Genomic DNA, 25,353 nt, shown 5'->3' with positions numbered 1-25,353 from the left:
AAAAGGAAAAGTAGTGTATGCGTGTTTTACCCTTAGGTGCTGTCTGTGTGCTCCTGGGTCACTCTCGGCCAGTTTCAAAGTCTCCTCAGCATCGTTCAGCCACTCCTCAAGCTCCTTCTGATCCGAAACAAACTTCTGCCACTTGGAGTTACAATCCTGCCAACGCCTTGACACGCACACAGAAAAATGTTTATTTATAATTGTGCACAATGTTTGAAATATGCATGTAAGCACACACACATAATACCACGTGTGCACATAAAACACACACAAAAGCAAGCATGCGTGCAGAAACGCACACACGTGCAGGACTCGCAGTATACAGGGAACCACCCTTACTTAAGCCTGTCCTGGTAGAGCTTGTTCAGTTTGCCCCAGTTGATACTGAGCAGGTTGACAGACTCCTGGATTCTTTGGCCCTCCAGAGGTCGAGCACCAGACATCATCTCCTTCCTGTGAGCCAGTACTCCATCGACGGGACCTCGCAGCTTGTCAATGTTCCCCTTTACATCCTGCATGTGTGGAGGATAAGATTAAGGTGGAAAAGTGACTGAGGAGAGTACACTCTCTGGTGTGAAAATATTTCGAATTGTTCTCTTAACACGATACATTTTAGAAGAAAACCCCAAAATAGAACAGAATATAATTTCCACATCCCAATTATGCACCATTCTATGTTACATAAAATCCCAAAAAGTACATCGAAGTTTGTGGTTTGTTGGGATTTAAATAAATATATTCTTAGTGCTTATTGTCTGATTATATCGTTTTATGTATGCCAGACCCGCACGAGAACTATGTTAAGGGTGACAAGTTGCCCTGGCAACAGACTTTAGAAAGAGGAAGTGCAAAGCTGCAATATGTAAAATTAAAGATCCTTTTCTGAGTTAGACCACTCTGAGCCGTGTCTTTCTTTGCCGTTAACGAATACAAAGAACTGGATTTAATAGGTTGTAATGTGACAACCAGTTCAAAGGGTGTGGATACTTGTTCAAAGGACTACAGTAGCTCGAGTTGCTATTCATTATTACAACAGCTTCTTATGTTACAAGACGCACATTTTCCTGTTTGGTACGTAGTCATAGAAACTATGGTACACAGTAGGGATGCACCGATACCGATACTGGTATCGGGGCCGATACTGTAAAATATGTGTGTACTCATACTCGTAAAAGTTAACCGATACCAACTTATTTCATTAGTCAGAGGGTGGCTGGTCATTTCTGTTGTAGTTTTTTAGATTGGCCACTAGGGGGACATCCCGCGCTAAACAGGCACAGGGTTAGGCGAGTGAGACTGGCAGCTCCAGATAAAAAAGAGAAACTGGAGGCTGCTGTAGCCAGGCTAAACAAAATGTCAGCAGTGTGGACCGGAACAGCCAACTTTAGCTCAGGTTTTGGAAAAGCGATGAAAAATGTCAAGAGAAAATCCACGGGCAGTTAAAACAACAGAGGCTCTGACTCATTTTATCGCTCTGGATGACCAGCCAATGCCAGTCGTGGAAAACATAGGATTGCGCCGTCTTCTCAGCGTACTCGTACTCGAGCTGCGATATGAAATTCGCAACCGCCCACACATCAGGGAGATAATGGTGCCAAAACTTTCTGAAGAGGTAAAGACAAGCAGTGTGTGCGCGATGTCAGTCCTCGGTTTAACGGCACAGTGGAATGTTGAGGAGTTTGTTCGTCAATGCCAAATACTTTCGTTATTTTGTTTGTTTGTTTGTTTACAATATGGACACTCTGCAATAATTTAAAAGTTTATTTTATTCTCAAACCTAAGTTGTATTTATTTTATTCCAAACAGGAGTGTTTATTTATTATTCTGAAAGCTCGAGACAGTGCCAATAGTTCAGTGATCTTTTGTTAAATTACAATGTGGAGACTCTGCAATAATTTAACAGAAGTGCTTATTTTTCACTTGAAATTTTTTTGTGGTCATTTTTATTAATATTTTATTTTTTACCGGCAGAGAATAAAATAAAACCTGTCTTCCAATTCATTGCATTTGTGTGTGTGTGTGTGTGTGTGTGTGTGTGTGGTAGAAAGAAGTTTTTGTACTCTGTATCGGCAAGCACTCAGATCCAAGTATCGGTATCGTATTTGTTTGAAAAAACTGGTATCGTTGCATCCCCAGTACACAGCATGAGAGAAAATACATTAAAAAATAAAACAACATTGACTACAACAGGAAACTCAGTATAATGGTATAAACAACAGTATAATACTTATAGGTTTTAGTTATTTGATCACACTGGTGGTCAGTTTTGACTGACTGGGCTTTCAGACAGAAGTTCAAAAGCAATGCTGACCTTCAGGCAGTGCTCTTGCTGAGACATGTTATAATATGCTGCAGGCCAGTATTCAGGAGAGTTCAGCTTGAAGTCCGTCTCTGACACCAAGCACAACAGCGCCTGGAGCTCTGTGATATACTCCTGATTACACAAGTGCACACACATGCACACACAGACACATAAAAAGGCAACACAAACATACAAAGCAGAGCCAAATCAGAAAAAGAGAACATATCAAAGAAAACAACATCTGCAACTGATCTGCAATTTTGTTTTCTCGTCATCTTTTTTGAATGTGTAAGAAATCTCAATAAATGACTCATTTTCCTAAACCCCCAAATTTTCAAACTACATTTTGTATCTGCATAGTTTATTTTTGTCTAATAATAAACTTGTTGTGTATATATATGCATTTGTGCATAAGTCATGTAAGTGTAACACATATGATCAAAACACAGAAAAATGTGACCAAACAAAGGCTGGGAACTCTGCATGGCCAGTACTGAGTAAATGTCTCTTTGCAAACACAATAACCATTGAAGCCTTTTGAGCTCAGAGTATGTGACTCCGTGTTTGATTGAATAGGTTTCATTCGTTCTGCAAACTTTTAGTACTATGAAGCGATGGTGTCCCTGTTTGGAGGCCTAACCCAGCTGTATCCTAGTTTAGGTTAAAGGGTGAGGCAAAATCTTCAGCTTGTGCCTGATGTAGTTTATTGAGATACTGAGTTGTATTTATGTTTCTTCTTTCTGTCATAGAAGTCAAGTTACTGACATTTGCTTCGAGAATTTGGAAACGTTTGTTAAACTGCAGTTTTTTGAATTCTTTCCATAAAAGCTACGCAAACTACTACCTAAAAACACTTGTTTTCATTTTTAGAGTCCCAATCAGGTGCATAGAGTAACCCAAGCCTGTTAATTGTTAGGGGACGGCTGGAGGAGTCTGAGTGTTGAGAAAGCCTTAAAATGTGCATCTTTAATGACGACTGTGAACGAGCTGTAACACTAACAGGCTAATTGAGATCTGAGGATCTTTGGTCAGTGAGAGCTGAGGTCTCCTGGGGGGTCCTACTTTGAACTGTCCAAAGCAAAACTAATATGCTAATCTTGTTTTTTTATTTTAAGGATCTCAGTTTTTACCACTGATGCCCAAACATCTGCATGCTAACGTGCACCTGGTGCCATAGAACCACTTGTGTTCATCACGAAGGTCAAAGTGATTTTGATGTGAAGACCTGGTGGGCTGATCCTTCAAGCCTTTGCAAAAGAAAAACCCTTTCTCTGATATCATGCCAGGTGTGTGTGTGTGTGTGTGTTATGAGGTGAACTTGAGAGGTACAGTTTTGAATGCCTTTGCTTCTCTGCTTACAGTCATCATGGTTTCCTACACTAGGAGCACGTCTCTGAAAAACGTGCTGTCACCTACCATCCTGTAAAGTTACCGCTCACTTTTTTTGACGTCTCATATTTTAAGCCAACAACAAGCCCATAAAGTGCACACAATACTACGTTTCATGTTACATGCTTTTTCTTTCTATTGTTGGTTTGTTCTGTGCATATGGCTGTTTATAATTATGTGTCCCACAACACTGTAACCATCAAAACCTAGACTGTCATAATATCACTCAGCTGTGTTCCTAAACCTTCGTTAGGCAGCAGTTTTCCCTGGATGCTAAAGACTGACTATTGTTATTTTTTTCATAATTCTTAAGACTCATTTTACATTTATTTATTTCTTTTTAATCAACTTCACTGGCTGATCAGAACCTTCCTGCTTAAAACAGACGTGATTAAAAGTGGGAAAAGCGTGTGGTCATATTTATGAATTATGTCAACATTGGACATTATTTTAAGAGCAAAGGCTGCATAGTGATTAGACTCTAATTTACTGCCTCACATTAGTAGCAAAGGACCAAACACTGCCCACACATTTTCATTGTGAGCCTTTCCAACATTTTGTATTTGACTCTCGTGTGTGAGCACAGAGCACCTGTAGTTGACAGTGGACTTAAAGCCACTCAGGTTTGACCTCATATTAAACAATAACAGAATTGGTTTCATCTGCCAGCTAAAAGGTTCATGTTTGATCCCTGGGTGCTTCCAGTCTGCACGCCAAATATCCTCGGGCAAGACACTACCAACAGGGGTGGCCAGATGTGCGGCCTTATTTCTTACCCCCTGACCTGTAACTCTGAACTCAAAATAAGACTTTATTTTGAGAGCACTTTAGTATTATGAAGACAGTGTCCAGAAGATGTCAGCTTCATAAGATCGCTGTGATCAGTAATATTTAAGGAAAATATTTGACCAGATGAGTGACATTAGCAGCTTATATGTTTACTGTCCAATGCTGTGAGAGAGCAAGGCAGAAAATGACAAACTGATACTACTGTGCTTAAGACTGGTCTGAAATCACATGTAGAAATAAACTAATGTATACCTGAAATCTGACAGTTCACATGCGTATCTGTCTATGTACATGGATTTCCTGTTAGTGGCTTACAAGATAAATACACCGTCTGTGATTTGCAGATCAGGGAACTGCCAGTAATGTGATTGGTTTGTGGAGCAGGAGGCATGCAGTGACACAGAGTAAGACAAAGCAACCAAGGAGATTTAAACTTGTGTACAGGTATAATGTGTGGATGAGAATGCAGCATAGAAAGACACAAAAAGCAACTTGTTTCCTTGAGTGGAGAAAATCAAATCCAGATTTTCAAAACATAAAAATGTATTGTACTATCAGTTTTGAAGGTATTAAAAATGTAAAGAGATAGAGAAGGTCTCAAATTTGTGGTATTTAGGTAGGGACTAATATTTTACTAAAAGATAACGTTGGTAACATTTTAAATGTTTCTTATCATCCATAAGTTTCATAGGCAAACACACAAAATGTAACCACTCTATGCTAACCCCTCTATGCTAACCACTCTATGCTAACCACCTCGGTAGCACTATTAAAAAACAGCCTACATGAATTCTGAATCTAGTAGTAAATTATTAGATAGCACTACTAGCATATCATAGTTGTTAGAGCTAATGAGTTTGTGGTACCAATATTAGTTTGTACTCGATCAGAACACTGTTCGTTGGCTGACTGTGGATTTAATAAGTTTACTGCTCCTAACCTTCGTTTGGATCGAAGCTTTCATGCTGTTACATAAAAATGAATTGTTACAACTTTTACTACTACCTTTGAGAGATTAAAGAGTTAGTATTGAAATATAATAATTAAAGTATTTTCTGTTAGTACTGTAGATACACAAGTTGTGCCTACTGAAACTCACACATTGTCTTTTGAAGGGTATGAACTTGCCCTCCACCTCAACCCAGCGTGTGTTGAGCTGGAGTTGGCGGGGCTCCACTAGATTGGTGGCTCCAGCCTCTGAAAGCTGATTGGCTAAGCCCTGCACCTCCTTAAGCTCCTCCTTCTTCTTGTCGAACTCTGAGCCAATTTCCTATTGAACAAAATCAATGGGGAAGGTCACTTGCTATTGGTTGGGGGCCAAGTGGGGCAAGCACAGAGAAGTATGTAGATGTATTGGAAACACATTCTCTCTCTCTCTCACACACACACACACACACACACACTCTCTCTCACACACACACACACACACACACACACACACACACACACACACACACACAGTTACACAAACATTTCAAATAATAAATAATGACACATTCCACTTTCTTTTTCCCATCAGCACATCATTTACCCATCAGAGACAATACATTGACAAAAGGGACAAAGTGTTGTGTTCGTCAGTGTCACATATAAACATACAAAGTTCAGGCTGCATATTTGTATAGTATTTAACTCCATTTCAAAAAGAAAGCAGTGCTATGATCATGAGGCACTGACTGCCTTGAGACTTTATTCATACAGAGAACAAGTAAAGTTATTGTGCTATGTGTGAACTAAGCAGCTTCTGGCTGAACAGAAACAAAGAGCTACACGAACAGACTGGAAGCAGAAGGATGGACAGAGACACAGACGGACAAGCAGTGAGGAATATCTGTCGCGGCAATGACGATGAGTCTGAGACGTGCGGGTGGTGTGTCCGCTTAGCGAAATGTCATAGTGATCATCTGAAAGTGAAACACATACAGAGAGTCAGAAAGGGCGGGGAAACTGGTGGGAGTCCAGGGTTTCCTTCTCACACCTTCTCCAAATCAGAACCAGATGTTAGTGCTGCACTGCTGTAGCACTTTGATCAAAATAAGAAATCATTGGACATCTTAATACTTAAAATTGCTCTAAACAAACAATATGATTCTTGTGTTCTTTTCAGATGCTGTAGTTTCAAAAACTGGAAGGAGCGCCTACAAACTGTAACAAAGTTACAAATGCTGCCTTCACAAGCGTATGAAATTGATTGAGATCCCATTTTTAACATGGGTTTAATTTGACGTTGGCTCACCCTTTGCAGCTATAAAACCCTCAACTCTTCTGGGTAGGCTTTCCCTTCCAAGTGCATTTGTGAAGTCAGACACTGATGGTGGACGAGTAGACCTGGCTCGCCGTCTCAGCTCCAATTCATCCCAAAGGTGTTGTATTGGGTTGAAGTCAGGACTCTGCGCTGGTCAGTCAAATTCTTCCACACCAAACTTGCTCATCCATGTCTTTGTGGGTCTTCATGCACTGAAGGATTAAGAGTTCCTTTCACTAGAACTAAGAGGCCGAGCCCAGCTCCTGAGAAATGGCCCCATACCAAACTTTACAATTGAGACAATGCAGTCTGACAAGAGCCATTTACTTGGCAACTGCCAAACCCAGACTCATCCAGTGGATTTCCAGACAGAGAAATATGATTCATCGCTCCAGAGAGCACATCTTCACTGCTCTAGAGTCTAGTAGCACCATGCTCTAGGCCACTACATCCAATGCTTTGCAATTGTGCTTGTCATGGTGATGTAGGGCCTGGATACAGCTGCCCAGCCATGAAGCTCTCTACCTACTGGTCCCGAGCTAATCTGAATCCCACATGAAGTCTGGAGGTCTATAGTGATGTGCACTATACACCTCAGCATAACCTTGCTCTGTCATTTGTACATCTGTGGCTATCTAAGTGATTGGAACACCTGAATTCAATGGTTTGTGTGAATAAGTGATTACTTTACACCACAGTGTATATAAATTATTCTGAAAAACGAATCAAGTGGCAAATATAAGTAAAGTACACGGTTTTAATATAATGTTGGCAATGTCTAAAGCTACTGAGTTGGTCAAGTGAGGTCAAGTATGTTTGCTGCAGCAAAGCTCAATAGTATACTGAATTACATAGGAGCATGTTTTATCATCATCGTGAAGTAATAAACAGGGATTTTAAGTTCAATGCTGCCTTAAAAGACAGTTAGTAATTATTTAATGACAATAAAATATTGCATACAACTCTGGTCCATTAATAAAAAACTAAATCCTTGATAAAATCTACAGGTGGTCGTAATAAAAAGACTATTCCCTTAAAAAATGCTCAGGGAGTGTTTCCATGTCATTAAGCTGCAAATCTTTGATATTAAATCTTTATCCAAAAGTTGGAGAAGGGGAGAGGAAGGATAGAAACAAAGGAATATATACCGCAAAACACAGAATGGCAAAAGATCAAAGCAGACGATGTGGGAAAGAAAAGGCGTGAGATGAAGAGCTGCGGTGACAAACAAAGTCAGGCTGTGGGTCTTTGAGAAAAGCCAAATAGAAAATACAAAGAAGTGCTTTATGGAATGGAGCTGTGTGTGTGTTTCTGTGCACATCGTCACCTTGACCCTCTCTCCCTCAGGCGGGTCAGGCAGTAAGTCCACTCTGCGCTGAATGTCATCTAGCCAGGCAAGCAGGTCATGTGACTTCCTCCTGTATTGGTACCACTGGGGCGCAATGGCCAATGCCTTCCTGTTTCGAAGGACGCGCAGGTCCTACATGCATGTGCCCACACAAGCACACAGAGACATGCACACACATGAATATCACGAATATCTTTATGTGACACAGCTTTCATCCAACTGACCTGCTGTTACATGTATTCAAAATAAAACAGTGTTTATGTGCAGCTATAGCTGAGAAGAACATTAACATTCACGTCATCTTGCTTCTTTCCTCCCACAATTATTATCTCAAAAAAAGCTGGTCATGAAAGTACTGACTCAAAAAGTTTTCATTGTAGAAACTGTTTCTGTATTTGCATGTATGAGCACGTTAACATGTTTTTATTTATTTAATGTAATACATACATACTTCTATATTTATAGAAGCAAGTACAACAAGTTTAGTTTTGTATTTAGTGAAAATGAAAAAATCTTTACTTTGTTAAGTTTTATTTTATTTAATGTAATGGTTTGCTTTATTTTGGCTTATTGTTAACATAATATGCTAATATTAGCATAATATGCTAGCCAGCAAAGAGCAACTTTTTGCTGACTTGAACACAGATAACAGGCTTTGGCTTAATGTGTTAGCAGCAACTTTTAGCTATTTCATTGCAATGATATAACACATTGTGAATATACTCCCATGTTATTACTCTGTTTAATATTAGCTGTTGTGTGTGTTACCTTCACTGTGTTGTATTTCATGTTCAGCTTGTTATGCTTAAGTCTGATCTCCTCTCTCTTGTCCAGATCCGGGACTCTCTTCTGTAGACTCTCTCCTTTTAATAGTAACTCCTTAACTGCGCCCTCCTCACAGTCCTAAAAAGTACATGCTTGGTTTGTTAGTCGAAACAGAAAATGACTGGAAGTCACACTAGCTGTGACTGAACCTTGGTGTGAGGGTAACAGACCTTGTCCTCCAGGAAATCTTCTTCCTTCAGGTTTTCCCCTTGTTTGACTTCATCTTCCAGGAGCTCCAGCCAGACCTGCGCGTCACTGTGGTACTGCTCCAGCTCTTTGGCTGATGCTGCCGTCTGCCGCACACACACAGTCCCATGGCAACGATGTACAGGCGCACACATACACACAGAACGTACATTTATTTACACAGTCGCAGACCTATGTAGTAAGACTAAGAAGAAGAGTTAAGGAGCAACTACAATTTGAAATCTATTAAAGTAAATTCATGGATTTTAGGATTTAAGATATAGCATTTAACAATAAATATGAAACAGCCAAACAAACAGACTGTGTGTTACTGCTCTAAAAGTATATCTCCATAAAGGTACTTCCCTACCATTCCAGAGGTAATGCGCTGAGAGATGGTGTCAAATCTGTGGTTAAGCTGCTCCAGCTTGGGTCTGACCTGGGCCTGGCAGTTGTCCCCCCTGGTGGACATTAACTCTTGCCCCAGAGACCTTACCTCCTCCATCTTTCCTCTGGTGAGTTCCAGCTCTGCACGTAGCACCTGCAGGTCCCAAGACACATATGTAAGGTGCATAAACTGTCTTCACCAAAGGCATGAAAGAAACATTTGGCATAGGGAAAAAGCCTCAAAGTATATAAACAATAGAACCTTCAACACATCACTGGGTCCCTGGCTGTCTATCTCATTCATTTTTCTCTCTGCACCATTGATCCATCCATTCACTTCCTGTATTTGTCCATCCAACTTGTGCATCTGCTGCTGGTAGTCCTGAAAGAGATAAAGAAAGAGAAAAATCTGACTCTTCTTCTGCAAACAGTGACATCTACAAGAGCTATATTTAGCAAACCAGGTCTAATATTAGAACCGAAACAACAGGTAAATGAAAAGTATAATAAGGAAAATCACAGAATGATTTCAGCTCTATTTCTGACCAGCAGCAGGTTGAGCCATTCTTCTGCTCTAGAAGTCACTGCAATCCAGTTGCAGTGCAGCAGGCTGACTTTGTCGTCCACCAGGCCTCCGTGGCCGCGCAGCACAGCCTTTAAGGCCTCGGCGAGGTCCACCACTGCCTGCAGCTGTGGCTGGTGTCTCTCCGTCTCCCCATGGATGCACTGAGAACAATTAGGAAACAAGGACAGAAGAACTTTTCTATGTAAGGTGACCTTGCATGTTTATAAAGGCACTTAAAATAAAAGATATTATCACTCTTTAATGTTTGTCTTCATGTCGATATATACACGTAGGTACCTGTGCCCACGCCACCTCATCCTTCAGGTCACTGGGCATTCCATCCACTGCAGAGCGCCTCGTCAACTCGGCATCAGTGGCGGCGAGCCATTCTGTGAGCCCGTTCAGCTCCTTACGCAGCTTCCTTGACAACTTCAGACTCTTCTCCAGCTCCAACTTACTCTCTGTCACCTACAAACACATATTCTTTGATTATGCTGGTGGAGTTACTCCAGTGTGTGTGTGCGTATGTGTGTGTGTCCTAACCTGAGCTCCCATCTGGTTATACAGCAGTTTCAGGGCGGTCACTCTGTCGTCCAGCTCTTTGGGCTGCTCAGTCTGCTGCCGCTGTACGATTTGTCTGCCTGTTTTTATAACCGTCTCCACCTCCCCTTTCACTTCACTCAGCGCTTTATACAGCTTCTGTTCAAGCCAAATAGATAGAAGCCACTTAAAATAGAATCTCTCCATCAGTTCGTATGTGAAACAAATACCCACCATGCACTGCTCCAGCTGTGACTGCACCACATCCTGCTCCACACTGCGGATGTCCAGCACCCCCATTTGACTTTTGACCCAGGCTAGCACGCGCTCACACTCGAGCAGCCGAGAATCAAAGTTGGCAGGCTTCTGGAAGAGTCGGAACTTAGTCCACACATCTGCCAGCATATTCTGGGAAATGACAAGACCCATAGTACACATAATGATAGGCAACGAGTCCTACAGGAGTACTGATTACAGCAAACACCATATCCTGTCTGTACATGTGTCCACTAACATGGCAAAAAGTGGTCATTGATACAGTTACCACGGCAATAACTTCCAAAGACACGTTTGAGTACTGGCAGGTATTTGATCACCTGTCAGTGGCGCAAATGTGCAACACACATGCATACTTGCAGTTGAGTAGTATCTTGCCCAAGGATATTTGGCATGCAGACTAGGGGAAGCCAGGAATCGAACCACCAACCGCTCAGTAGATGACCTACCACCTGAGCTACAGCCACCCCACATGGCACAGTATGCTCGCACTGATGTAAGTAATAATGCCCTTTGATTTTCAGCATTATCTTCTGCGTTTTATGCTGTACTGTTGGTTGTACCACCCAACACCTCAAAACAGGTTCTGATGAGGAAATTTGATGTGCAGGAGATCTGAGCATTCGAGTAGAGTCCATTTACATGTTTTCTAGCTTTAGGATAAAAAACGTGACCTGATGTTTTCAAGTGGTCGTCAGTAAGGGCTGTTTGCACCTATATTACCCATTTCAGCACACTGTCTGTGGTTATGTACCTGGGTAAGGTCCATCTGTCCCATGATCTTTGGGGAAGGCTCTTTGTCTTTGTTCTGGTTCTTCTTCCTCAAGTCCTCCAGGGTCGTTTCATGGCTGCTCAGCTCTGACTGGATTTTCTTGTGAAAACACAAACACACATGATACATAAGGAATTCATGTAATTTTATGTAATTTATTAAATTCAATTAAACACTAAAGTCAAAGTGAAATAACCCTAAAAATGCTTAAATGGACTGACAGTGTACAGCCTTCTGCTGACCACAAGGGGGAAGCAGATATCAAGAAGAGAGAAGATGGAGTCCAAACACGAGCCTACATCACCGCCACACTTACAGATTCTCTCGCACACACTTTGTCTCTGCCACCCTTCTCTTTAAAAACAAAGTCCACTCTGCTCCAATAATGTAATCATCCTTTTATCCTCTTGTGTGTGTGTGTCAGTGAGAGAGAGATTGAAAAAGAGATGGTGAAAGGGAGACAGAGAGAAATCAAGTCAAAGTGTGGGGAAGACAGCAGGAAAAAGAGGCAAGGACACAAAGACCGAGGCTGTTTGTGTGTCTGTCTGTTTCCTAACACCAGTGGTGAGCGGTGGTCTGGATTTGCCCTTAAACAGAGACTTTCAATCTGCTAAAGACGCCCAAACTGGTTTCAGAACTGGTTCTTTTTATTTTGGCCAGCTGATATTAGACCTCACACTTGGGTGCTGTAATATTTTACAAATGTTTGTAAAGTCAGGATATCGTTTGGAATTCTGTCTTCCTCGGTTGGCGTGGGAAACAAATGCCTTTGTTCCTCTCGTGTGACTATAAAGGTTATAGAGGGATTATTGTGCTATGGCTACCTGAGCTTCCTGTGGTATCTGCTGAGCGTCGATTTGATCAGCCAGGTATGCAGTAAGGTGGCGGTCTGTGTTAGCTAAGGATTCCTGGATCTGCTTCAGGGTCTCGTCATTCTCCCGAGCCCACTGGAGGTTCTGCTCCAGCTCTTTTTGCCTGAGTGCTGCCTGTGGAAACAAGAAAGTCAAAAGACATATTCTAACTCATGTAAATTAGAACAAGAACAATAACTAAAAGTCCGGCCCCTCTCCTGTAGAACCAGCGCCCAGTTTGCGTATCTTTAAATATGAAAACAGACTATTTTCTAGCTATTTACAGGCCATGAGAATTTTAGCACAGTAAAGCACTCGTAGAGGCTTCACTTTTAGCACACAAACAGACACACACAGCTACATACACGAGACAGGAGTACATCTACACAAAGACACACAGCCCCCTGTGTGTACCCTCTTGAAGGATGGATTCTGGGATTTCTCTCGCATGTCCTCTCGGTGTTGTCGCTATATAACCGACGCTCTTCTGAAATTTGTTATCAGTGAGGTGTCTCAGTGTCTACTGCAGTGTTTCCATCTTCACTCTCTCGTTAACTGCAGACAGGAATAACTAGTAAACAATCCTATTACATCATATAAGAGCCTGTGTGACTGTGTGTGAGAGAGAAGGCTTAAATGTATGCGGTTACAGGTGAACATACTAATCCCATACAGAAGGATAATGGTTCCAAGTATAGTCCTGAGGCAGCCTAAGCCTTGTGCTAGCAGTGCATGCGTCTGAGGCCCTCACTCGGGTTTTTCTTCTTACTCATTATTCCTCTATCCCGAACATCGGTGACTGACTGCCTTATGTTAAAAACACCTTCCAATTGGTTTTCATCTGTTACCAAACAATGAAATGAAATCTCCAAGTATGCATCTGTGATCTGAAGAAATGAACAAGGAGACGTGGAATTATTTAATTATTGTTTTTTGCATGCATGGGGCAGATTTATCACTTTAAAGTGGAACATTAATATATTGAGATTATTATTCTGCTCTGTCAGCTAACTAGAGCTTGTGAAAGGAAGCTGACTGACTCTTGCACTTATCTTATTTTTCATCAAGCTAAGTAGGGTGAAAAGGAAGAATAATGCTTTTTGAAGCCTCTGGGGTAAGAGTAATCACCAATGACAACAGAGCCACAATCTCAGAATCACTTTCTAAATCAAAATAAGCTGTTATAGCAGCACAGCATGTGACACGTGAAGTAGATCATTGTTCTGCTGAATGAAACCAAAAAATTGTCTGAATCTAACAAACATTGTTGAAAATGTTACCTTTCTCCCAAACCCCTTTAAAGTCGACTTCTGTAGCATGCTCAGGCCTTCAGTTTACTGACGGTACTGTGTCAGTAACAGAAGTCATACTTTCGTCTGTACTGTGGCCACTCATAGCAAGTCACCTTTTATCATCAGATGAGAATAAACCAAGATTAAACAGTGAGTATGGCTCGTCTCTATTTAGCTTATTCATCGTGCACCTCTCGTCATGGAAAGAAAGTTGAAACATGATGACAGAAAAAGAGTTCCTTTAGTTTTTGATAGAGTAAACAGAATGTCAGATTTTCATTTGGGCATTTTTTTTATAACATTTTATGTATTTATTTATTTTACTCAATTTGCATTTTGAACATGTGTTGTCATCCTGCTTAATATAATAATAATGCTAACTTATTATAAGTGAAAACTAAACCTCTACGCTTATATATAACCATATTTCACTTGCATAAGAAAATTGAATTTTAGTCAGTTTAAAGATGAATTGCTGAAATCTCCTTGAATCCCTTTCCTTTCTGTAACAAGACTTTTGCTCAAACAAAGCTTTGGATGATATATTCAGACTAATGTGGCATTTTGAGTACATGTCATTATGTTCAAATTTTAAAACAATAAGATTTCAAAGGTCATCTGAAATCCCTGGGAAGACCATGAAACTGACAAACAACCCTAGTTATCTGACAGTGTTGCTCATGAAACATCCAATTTTTGCCAGATGTAAGAAATAAAAATTGATTTCCTCAATGCCGTCTTTTCAGCTCAACAAAGGAAAAACATCCAGGTAATATTTTGCTCTCTGTGCACATTTTCTTCTCATCCATCATTCCAAGAAATACTCACTAAAACTCTGGTCCTGTCTCGCGGCTCCTCGTCTTTTTCATAGATAACAAATAAACAGGGCTCAGACCTACCCAGTCTCTCCCTACATGCATACATGCTGGTATAAATACCAAAACAAGGAGCAGGAGCTTCTGTTCCTCTCAAAAATACAAAAGGTCTGAAATAAAAAACACAAAACACGCACACACACTCTTGCAGTCTATGTAGGGTAGATAAACAAAAGAAGGCTTATCAGGCAGCAAGGAGAACATTAATCTGGTTCTATTGTAAGGGAGGCGCACAACTATGTCTAATCTGTCGCTGAGGATCACAGCAAGTGGCTGAGAATACAATCATGTCATCGGTGATGACTGGAAGGATGGCAAAGGGACAAATGGAGGACAAGAATTAGGCAGATAAAGATACAAAAGGGGAGCAATGATTAAAAAAAACAGTTAATGTGTGAAAATGACGAGAAACACAAGATGTCTCAGGAGAATTACAATGAAGAGAAGAATCATTAATCAAGCTCAAAGAGAAGATGTGCGTGACAACAAGAAATCCTACCAGTGGCTAAAAAATCAAACTGTATTTTTAGAAGTTCTAGAACTTTTCCTGCTGATAAGGACCTCCACTTTTAGTTACGTAGTAGATCAACAATTAAATTACATAAAAGTACCTTTTGTTCACCGTCTAATATAGAAAGTTCAACCAAAACTTTATGTTTTATAAATATGGGACAATCTGCTTCCCACTTTTGTCTCCTCTCACCTGTGAGCCATGAGCAGTAATCAATGGATTGACTTTTAAGACCAGCTGAGAGCAGGAGCAGGTGGTGCCACTCTTCAGTAAACAATGGCAATCAGTCACCGTAGTCCGGGAGATCCGCTCCAGCGTCACCGCAAGACCCACCCAGACACTAATGCTTATGGCTCAGACCCCCATAATTCTGCGTGAGGCAGACGCCCAGAAATGATGCTGTTTCACTTCTGCCTGAACTTTTTCCGGTGAGTTGTGAAAGGGCATGACACATGGCAGCATGTCCGATCTGAACCCTGACCCGGTCTGTTACAACTCAACACACTGCAGACCCTGGACTCATATAGCACTCGATTTTGTTACCAGCCTACCAACCTCCAAGAATACAACAGTCATCCTTTCCATCCTCTCCAGGTCAGCACACAACTGTCCACAGCCTCTGAGAACGCTAAGTTACTCATTGATCAAGTTTTCCAGCTTCATGGTATCTGACTGAGGTCCACAATTCATCTGTTGCATGGAAGACTTTCTGCACTGCCCTGAGGTCCAAAAGCATGCCTCAGGCCATGAAACTGATTCTGTCATCAGTCCTTCAGCAGTGAGAGTTAAGTTACCGCCATCCCTGTGTATCCCCCCATGTTTCATGTCTCCCAGACCAATGAATTATCAGGTTGTCCTAAAAGCTCCCTGTGCTGCAGCCAGAGTTCTGACAGTGACTAGAAAGTTCATGCTAAGTAGTTCAGTGACTAGTTCATTTGAGTTTCCCACTGTTACGTCCAGACAAACTAATAAACTACACACATTCAGGTAAATGAGCACAAACTGCTCTCTGGCCTAAAACATATTAACAAATATGAAAAAGTAGACTGCTTATTAAAACAATAAAGTAACGGTTCTTTCAGGTTTTCCACTGTGTGCTTACATTATAGTTCATGTGCTGTATATCTTACCCTCGCCATAAGTTCATCCCATCGGGTGTTGAAAGCATCCAACTTTTGCTGAATCAGCTCATCCAGAACACCTCCATCCATCAGGGTCTGGGCAAGTTCTCTGATCTGGTTCCTGTTGTCTTCTGGGTGCTGCAAAAGAACCTCGATGCTCTGCATGTACAGACAGAAAGAAATAAGAGAAACTACCAGTCAGAAGATCAGCTGATCGATCCCCAGTTACTGCATATCGAAGGATCCTTGGGCGAGATAGTAAACACTGGAATGATTAGAGAAAGCGCGTAGGCATCGATAACAGTGCTGTAGGAATGTGTGTGATTGGGTGAAAGCCCTTGGAGTCAGTTTCAGTAGAAATCCACAACACAAGTAGCAATTCATTCACCGTTTTCCACGTTAGGCTGCACAGCACACAAGAGGAGGGCAAGATGTGAGACACAGGAACAGCATACAGCAATATCAGTTACCATGTGAAGACTTCTCCAAGTGTGGATTAAATGTGTAGAGAATGGAGCAAAACTGCATTATTGATGTAACGTTGCAGAGCCACTCCTGGTGCTTTACCAGCTTTACACATGAATTACACTTACATCCAGCACCTTCTGTAGCTCATCAGATCCTCCCGGCAAGTTTTCTGTCTTGTCCAGTTTCTCCTCCAACTGGTCCAGAAAGGCATTCTCCTGCTCGATGTAGGACAGCAATTCACACCAACACGCCCACACCTCCTGCAACACAAAACAGACAAGTGCCCTGAACTCACAATTAGAGGTAAGAAAGACTCTGGAGAATGGCAGAAAAAGAGAGAGCAGCAAGAGAATGCTTCGGTCAAAGCTGAATTATTGCAAACTGCAAGACACAGATGTAATTATTTCTCAGGAGCATAATAGCAAAATTAAGCACTGATTAGTTTGTAATTTACCTTTTAATTAGGTAGCAATCCAGTCAAGCTGTCAAATTGCAGTTTAAATAATATATGAATATGTCTAGATTCATAATATATTTAGTAAAGACTTTGAAGGAATTAGATGAAATAAAAATAAGTGTAATTATTATTATTTATACAGGTTTTAATACCTACAGATAACCCCAATGTACCTCATTTTGATAAACACAGACACGTAGTACAAATACTTTGTTACTGTACTTAAGTAGAATTTTCACATATCTGTACTTTTTATTTTTCTGTCAACTTACTGTTACTGGCTACATTTTTGCACAAATATCTGTATGTTTCTGTAACTTCCTGTGCATTCAAACATCAAACTGATTTGAGCTTAAAGAAAGGAAACAATGGAACATTAAAGCGATAAAAGACACTTCTTTGGACTTTCTCATTGTTCTGCGTATCTAAAATGCTTTCTAAAACAAAAACTACCGATTGTACTCAATCACGATCAAACAAGGAATTAACAGGCCTGCCCTTTTCATTGTAGAAGCTTTAGCACTGCTTGCATGTATATATTTGAGCCTGTTTTTACAATTTTGACCGTGTGCAACATAAATTCAAACTTGTGCATCCAATTTTTTAAGTAATTAAAGATGCGTACAGTACAATCATTCCACCCTTGAAAAAGAACAATTCAAATAAATAATTAAAAGCTCCCAAATTACCATAACATTCATTCCCACGATGAGTGCGTGTAGACTACAATTGAACATAAGACTTCTTTTTAATGAGGCTTAGAATTTGATGGTAAAATGATAAAATGAAAAAAAAGGAACAGAAAAAAGTCTGAAAATTGGCTTGACTTGGTTCATTTCAGCTATAATATCTATTATACACTCTCTAAAATCATATCTACAGCAAAACACCCCTTTAGAGTTGTGCATGATATATGCAAGCATCAGCCTTGAAGCCCCTTGTAAGGACATGACTATTTTACATAAAAGTGCATAACATTACATAAAATTTACATAAATGTTTTCTGTGCACACCAAGGTTGAAATTACTGCAGAGATAACAAATAAGAAAAGAAAGAATGCAATGTACCTCTAGAGTTTTACATTTCCCATCAAGGCGGCTGCACAGGCGCTGGTAGTTGGCTGTCAGTACATCCAACTCTGAGTGCAAAGCATCATGGGCTGTGGGCGGGGCTTTGGCAATGAAACTATTCACACTGGCAGTCAGGAGTTTGACCTTTTGCTCCTTAGAATGAACCTCTTCCTGGGCCGTCTGATGAACAAATAGACAAACAAACAGAGAGAAGCTGAGAGAAATGAAGCTTCACACTGCTAACAGAAAAACTGTGCAGTCTTTAATTTTACATCCAACAAAAAAGTACTGAATGAGGGAAAGTATACATTTAGAAAGTGAGGCTGTAGTAGTGAGACCTCCCTAATCCTTAACATAACATGAAATAAAATTGCATACAGTATTGTAGTAAGTTAAGTAACGGAACGAGCTTATTTACTGTCTGCTTGCGGTTTAAATGAAGAGAAATGGTGGCGTAGTGATATGTTCCAAAGTGGTTCCACATTGAGAATGACTTTTATTGTGACGTGTTGATCATCCAACAATAAAGTTTCCACAGTACTTCGTTTGCATATGGTCATTGTATGTGGTTACAAAAGGGGAGGTGCTCAATTAAAGTAGTCAGTACTAGTCACACATGTAGGAAACAATGAGGACTCACTTAGCGGCATTATCAAGGAAACTTTGTTACCTTATGTGGCTCAATTCATAACCCTTGCACACTTTGTATATGTTAGAGAATATGGATAAGTTTAAAACTTATAGGTTCTATGGTTGTTATTTGGAAAATATCACCGTGTTCTCATTTCTCTTTATGAGAGGAAGAAGTTTAACTGTTAGAGAGAGAAGCCTAGTTCACAGAGCCAAGAGATTTTGAAAACTGTGTGACTGAAGGAAGTGAAATAATAGTTACTGCAAAGGAAAGCAGAGAGAAAGAAGGTGCACCATTGTTTTTTGTTGAGTAGTTTAAAAATGAAAAACTAAGAGAGCCTTGCACTACAACAGCCAAATGTTGTGTCCTCTTTAATGCAAACAGGGAGTTTTGCCTTGAAGATGAAATAAAGAACAGCCCAATAGAAGGAAGTTACAGACTGTGAGTGATCTGGTATGAGAAACTTACTGAACATCAGTCGACAAATAGGTTCATAAGTAAAATGAAGACTTGCTGACATGCCAGTTGGTTGGCAACTTAATCATGTTCTGTTAGACATCATGCGTCTCTGATGTTGTTTAAAATCCGCTTTTTATGATATACCCAAAAGCTGAAAACCACCAACTGACAGCACAAACTGTGGCTGACACAGTTACTGTCACGGTAAAAAGAAAGTACACGTTCTATCAGCAGGTGTTGAAATGAAAGCTCAGATGAACAGCACAACACATTTCACTGTGTCAAATTATTTGACAAAAAGTTTCTGAAAAACTTACTAAACCTCATGATTTAGTAGCATTTGGACCCAAACACCTTTAGTAGAAATTTCTTGAATTGTTTCTGTCTGATGTTATCAGTCTCTTACACTGCTGTGAAGAAATTTGGACCCACACTTCTATGCAGCGTTGTTTCAGTGCATTGAGATTTGCATACAATTATGCACAGCAACCCTAACGCGTGACTCTGTTTTGGCCATGACTAGCCGTTGGACAGATAGTATAAAAAAGGAGTTCATGGTCGATTCCATGACTCCAAGATGACCAGGTGACTCCCCTATTTGTATTGTGCATTTGAAGAAACCTAAGGACGTTTAAGACTAAATACACAAACAAGCTAGAAGTAAAAGGCTTTGTTGAAGAGGTGAGTTTAAGAAGTTTCTTAGGAGACTCCAGTTACGGGGCCTTGCAAAGCTCAGATGGGAGAGCGTTCCAGAGGGTGGGGGGCTGCCACACTGAAGGTTCTGTCCCCAAAGGTTTGGAGACTGGTACAAGGGACAGAAAGCAGTCCCATGACAGAGGACTGCATGTATGGGTGCAGCAGGCCAGACAGGGGAGCGAGGGATTTGTAAGCAGGAAGAAGGATTTTGTAAATAATGTGTGATTTTACTGGAAGCCAGTGGAGATTTATGAGGGTGGGGGTGTTCCCAGAGCTTAGTCTCTTGGAAGCCTGGTGGGTGAGTTCTAGAGTCTCTGCTACAGAGTCAGCTAATAATGGCTAAATCTGAGACATTAGGTTCATTAGGTGAAAAAAGCCCTGCTTTGGTTACAGACTTGATATGAGCCTGGAATTAAAGTGGGAGTACAAAACAATATCCAGATTAGAAATGTCTGGGAATGGTGAGATGAGAAACCATCTATGTAGACTGCCAACCTCCCAGAGTAGGGCTTTGGGGACAACAACCAAGAATTCAGTTTGTTGGGTTGAGTTGGTTAGATGACATCCATTTTTTATTTCATGCAGACAGCTGGCAAGTGATTGTGGGTAGAGCTGGGTGGAGGGTTTGGTACTGAGAAAAAGTTGTATGTCATCAACATAGGAATGGAACCAGAAACCATGGTGGCGGATGATCTGGCCAAGTGGGGCATTAAGATGAAGAAGTGAAAGGGTCCAAGCACAGTACCTTGAGGCTCACCTTGGTTAAATGGAGCAGAGGTGGAACTGGAGCCTCCATTGGTGACAAACTGTGTTTTGTTGAAGAGGTAGGACTGAAACCAGGAAAGTACAGTACCAGTGAGGGCAAGTTTGAGAAGCTATCTGGTTAGAGGCGAGAGAAGGATGGTGTGATAAATGGTGTCGAAGGCTGAAGAAAGGTCCAGGAAGATGAGGATGCTGATGTGGTCAGAGTCAGGGCAATGAGAAAGTCACTAGTTATTTTGATGGGAGGTAAGGTATTTAGTTTTGCCAAAAATCTGCAATTTGGTATCCCCTGTCCAAAGGACAATGTTTCAGAGGTCTTGTGATGAACCTTCTGAGGCCTGTAAGTCTGAAATATGGATCTGTTCTTGCAGTGTCTCTGACCTTAGGGTGAATGTGCTAGGACATGCACTAGTAAGACTGGGAAGCTTCCTGAATGTTTTCCACTTGTGAATGTTTTTCTCACTGTAGAATCATTGACTTCAAATTAATGGAAATAACCTTATAACCCTTCCCACACTGATGGGCAGCAATACTCTGTTGCGCTAGCACACAGCTGAATGACAAGGTGTCAAACGCCATGTTTTATTGTTCATCTGAGTTTGCATTTACTTGATTTTATGGTCTGCTGAGAACTTTAGAATTGTATGTTCTTTTTACTATGACTGCATATGGAAAAGTCTCAGCCTCAACTTAATTGATTTGGTTTGGTTGAATTTCTAAGCTTCATCATTTAAAAAAAAAGTCTTAAAAATTATTGAATACCAAAAGGAAAACAACGACAGATGGTTGAAGGATATGAAACAAGACAAATGAGGAACAAAGAGAAAAGGCTTAAAGAATAGAGAGATGGGTGCACAAATAAGGGAATCAATATGCAGTGGTGTGAAAAGTGTTTGCCCCTTCCTGATTTCCTATTTTTTTGTATGTTTGTCACACTGAAATGTTTCAGATTATCAAACAAATTTAAATATTAGACAAAGATAAAACAAGCAAACAAAAAATGGAGTTTCTAAATGAAGGTGTTAATGGTAGAGGGAAAAAATGCAAACTTACTTGGTCCTGTGTGAAAAAGTGATTGCCCTTCCCTGTTATAACATAAATTAACTGTGGTGTATCACATTTTTGGAAAGCTGAGTTCAATTTCCTAGCAAGACCCAGGCATGAATACTGCACACCTGTTCTCAATCAAGAAATCACTTAAATAGAACCTACCTGACAAAGTGGAGTAGACCAAAAGATCCTCAAAAGCCAGACATCATGCCGCGATCAAAGGAAAATCAGGAACAAATGAGAAACAAGGTCATTGAGATCTCTCAGTCCGGAAAAGGTTATAAAGTCACTTCTAAAGCTGTGGGACTCCAGGAAACCTCAGGGAGCGCCATTATTCACAAATGGCAAAAACATGGAACAGCGGAGAATCAAGAGTGGCTGGCTGACCAAAATTCCCCCATAAGCGCAGTGATGACTTATCCAATAGGTCACAAAAGACCCCAGAACAACATCCAAAGAACTGCAGGCCTCACTTGCCTCAGTTAAGGTCAGTGTTCATGACTCCACCATAAGAAAGAGGCAGGGCAAAAATGGCGACATGTCAAAAACCACTGCTGAGCAAAAGGAACATAAACACTCATCTCAGTCTTGCCAGAAAACATCATGATGATCCCCAAGACTTTTGGGAAAATACTCTGTGGACGGACGAGGCAAAAGTTGAACTTTCTGGAAGGTGTATGTCCAATTACATCTGGAGTAAAAGTAACACAGCATTTCAAAAAACGAAAACCATACCAACAGTAAAATATGGTGGCGGTAGTGTGATGGTCTGGGGCTGGTTTGCTGCCTCAGGACCTGGAAGACTGGCTGTGGTAAATGGAAGCATGCAATCTGCTGTCTACCAAAACATCTTAAAGGAGAATGTATGGCCATCTGTTCGTGACCTCAACCTAAAGCACACTTGGGTTCTGCAGCAGGACAATGATCCAAAATACACCAGCGAGTCCACCTCCGAATGGCTTAAGAAAAACAAAATGAAGACTTTGGAGTGGCTTAGTCAAAGTCCTAACCTGAATCCGACTGACATGCTGTGGCAACCTTAAAAAGATGCTTCAAGCTCGAAAACCCTCCAATTTGGCTGAATTACAACAATTCTACAAAGATGAGGCGACCAAAATGCTTGATGCTTGATTGTTGCTGCTATGGGTGGCCCAACCAGCAGGTTTGGATATTTTTCCCCTTAATAATTAACACCTTCATTTAGAAACTGCATTTTTGTTTACTTGTGTTATCTTTGTCTAACATTTAATGTAGTTTGATCTGAAACTTTTAAGTGTGACAAACATACAAAAAAGGAAATCATAAAGGGGGCATTTTTTCACACCACTGTGTTTCCTTTTGGCAAAGTCACAAAGTGTAAAGAGATGATGTGAACGAGTAAGCCAACATACTGATGAGTGAAGGAGTGTAGCTAGCGAGTTTCCATTCACCTTGTAGCACAAAGCCAGAGCAGAGAAGAGAACGAAAAGCTTGAATCTCAACTTTTTCAGGGGGTGTAGAGAATGGCAGATGGATTGCTAAGGCTTTTGGTTATAGGGAAAGGAAATAGTGTCACATATTTACATCACAAATACATCACATGAACGTTATAAAAAGCTAGCAAAAAATGTTTCAGTGGAGAATCACTGCAACTTTAATAGAAAACTGAGGCATCGGGACTTGAGACAGGATTGAAAAAGAGACACAAAGTTGTGACTGAGGGTATGTGAGTAAGACAAAGTGAAAGAAACATGTTTCTGTTAAGGTCAGAATAAAAATTGGTATCTGAAATTCAGAATCAGTATCTGAAATTAGCCAGTACTGGGCTAGAGTGACAGGAAAAAGTCACAAAGTATTGATATTTAGAATCTCCATATATGATTACCTATATGCCTATACGCGGTCAATACAAACAAGGACAGTAAGAAACTGTTTTAAATAGCTCTATATAGCATTATTATCACTTGTTTTCATCTGACCTTGAAGAATAGGTCAGAGGTCAAAAGTGACAGGATATTTATAATCTTTATATGCGTCTTACTATCCATCCATCCATCCATTTTCTTCCGCTTATCCAGGGCCGGGTCATGGGGGCAGCAGCCCAAGCAGAGAAGCCCAGACCTCCCTCTCCCCAGCCACCTCATCCAGCTTATCCGGGGGAACACCAAGGCGTTCCCAGGCCAGCCGAGAGATATAATCTCTCCAGCGTGGCCTGGGTCTGCCCATAAAAACTATGAACAGAATCGGTGACAAAGGGCATCCCTGGTGGAGCCCATCACCCACCAGGAACAAGTCCGACTTATTGCCGGCTATGCTGACCAAGCTCTTGCGACAGTCGTATAAGGACTGAATGGTCCGTAGCCAGACACCCCATACTCCCGGAGCACCGCCCACAGGATACTCCGAGGGACACGGTCGAGTTCCTTCTACGAGTCCACAAATCACATGTAGACTGGTTGGGCAAACTCCCATGCACCCTCGAGTATCCTCGAGAAGATAGAGAGCTGCTCCAGTGTTCCACGACCAGGACGAAAACCGCATTGTTCCTCCTGTATCCGAGGTTCTTACTATATGTTGACAATACACACCAAGCTTGTATGAATCCGTTTCTAAGATATACGGCAATAAATTGACCTTAGAAACCAAACTTTATTGAACGGTTAATGATTTTCCATTCTAAGCTCCTACAAAGTTTTACCAGAATTCAAATCTTTTCGAATTATTGATTTTAAAAGTAGAATAATGACATGCTGCCAAAAACAACCTTGGTGGGGGTAATTATTCTTAAAAGCAGTGTTCTGTTATTGGACTTCTGTGCAAACCACAGTTTGTCCATAATGAATTCCATGTTTGAACATGAGAATGTCCATGAGTGCATGTGGCACCAGGACAGCCTAGACAGCAGGTTGCTGGTGGATTTTGCAATTGCATGACCAGATCTGCGGCCGCATGTTCTGGACACTTAGGTGAAGAGAGGGGATAAGCTGTCAACTGATCCCCACCAGGTGGTTGGTGCCTGATGGTTGCGGTGATAACCCTCAAACTAGCTGGTGGACATTGGAGGTGAAAGGAGCCGTCAGACTGAAAAAGGAGTCCAATTGAATCTGGGGACAAGGAGGACAACTCATCCATCACTGGGGCGGGGGGGGGGGGCGGGGGTGAGGTCACTGAGTAGGGATGGGAATTGAGAACCAGTTCCTGTTGCGAAGCGGCTCCCAAGAAGTCCACAACCTACTCAGGTTTCTTCATATCTGGGTTAGTAAGGAACACACTGGGACGATTTCGAGGTACTCAGTACTGGATGAGTCCCTTCGCAGACTTCAGCTCCAGGGCCCTGCATTATCTTCTGGCTAAGACTCATACGATCAGGTAGTAGGAGTTTTTTGTTTGTTTGCTTTTAAATCAGAGCTCTGAAATCAACTTCCCGTGTAAGGATTTTTGTGGGCGTTGCTGGAGATCGACACAGGTCATGGTAGTCAAATAAGTTTGGAAGGAAGACACTGGAC

The 25,353-nt window shown here is 41.1% G+C and overlaps 1 protein-coding gene across 12 annotated transcripts in view; it reads right to left on the bottom strand.

Moving 5' to 3' along the window:
- The window catches only part of dmd (dystrophin), a 287,948-nt gene that overhangs the window by 96,015 nt on the left and 166,580 nt on the right, over positions 1 to 25,353 (bottom strand). For 9 of the 12 annotated variants that reach the window (XM_026159166.1, XM_026159171.1, XM_026159168.1 and 6 more), the window contains 18 exons: positions 18,268 to 18,450; positions 16,868 to 17,002; positions 16,284 to 16,433; positions 12,449 to 12,610; positions 11,607 to 11,723; positions 10,811 to 10,984; positions 10,580 to 10,735; positions 10,334 to 10,504; positions 10,018 to 10,197; positions 9,734 to 9,853; positions 9,455 to 9,625; positions 9,069 to 9,191; positions 8,842 to 8,976; positions 8,053 to 8,205; positions 5,580 to 5,750; positions 2,312 to 2,434; positions 340 to 512; positions 31 to 166 (listed from right to left, as the gene is read on the bottom strand). In XM_026159166.1, the coding sequence (XP_026014951.1) occupies positions 31 to 166; positions 340 to 512; positions 2,312 to 2,434; positions 5,580 to 5,750; positions 8,053 to 8,205; positions 8,842 to 8,976; positions 9,069 to 9,191; positions 9,455 to 9,625; positions 9,734 to 9,853; positions 10,018 to 10,197; positions 10,334 to 10,504; positions 10,580 to 10,735; positions 10,811 to 10,984; positions 11,607 to 11,723; positions 12,449 to 12,610; positions 16,284 to 16,433; positions 16,868 to 17,002; positions 18,268 to 18,450 (2,733 nt within the window). Of the gene's footprint in view, positions 1 to 30; positions 167 to 339; positions 513 to 2,311; positions 2,435 to 5,579; positions 5,751 to 8,052; positions 8,206 to 8,841; positions 8,977 to 9,068; positions 9,192 to 9,454; positions 9,626 to 9,733; positions 9,854 to 10,017; positions 10,198 to 10,333; positions 10,505 to 10,579; positions 10,736 to 10,810; positions 10,985 to 11,606; positions 11,724 to 12,448; positions 12,611 to 12,889; positions 14,035 to 14,595; positions 14,974 to 16,283; positions 16,434 to 16,867; positions 17,003 to 18,267; positions 18,451 to 20,813; positions 21,335 to 25,353 lie in introns of those variants that run through there. The other 3 variants (XM_026159175.1, XM_026159176.1, XM_026159177.1) reach the window with 3 other exon arrangements.

This window comes from Astatotilapia calliptera, chromosome 23 (genome assembly GCF_900246225.1).
Source record: "Astatotilapia calliptera chromosome 23, fAstCal1.2, whole genome shotgun sequence".
Classification (NCBI taxonomy): Eukaryota; Metazoa; Chordata; class Actinopteri; order Cichliformes; family Cichlidae; genus Astatotilapia; species Astatotilapia calliptera.
Note: the sequence above shows the minus strand (reverse complement) of the source record. Positions and strands in the feature narration are given on the sequence as shown.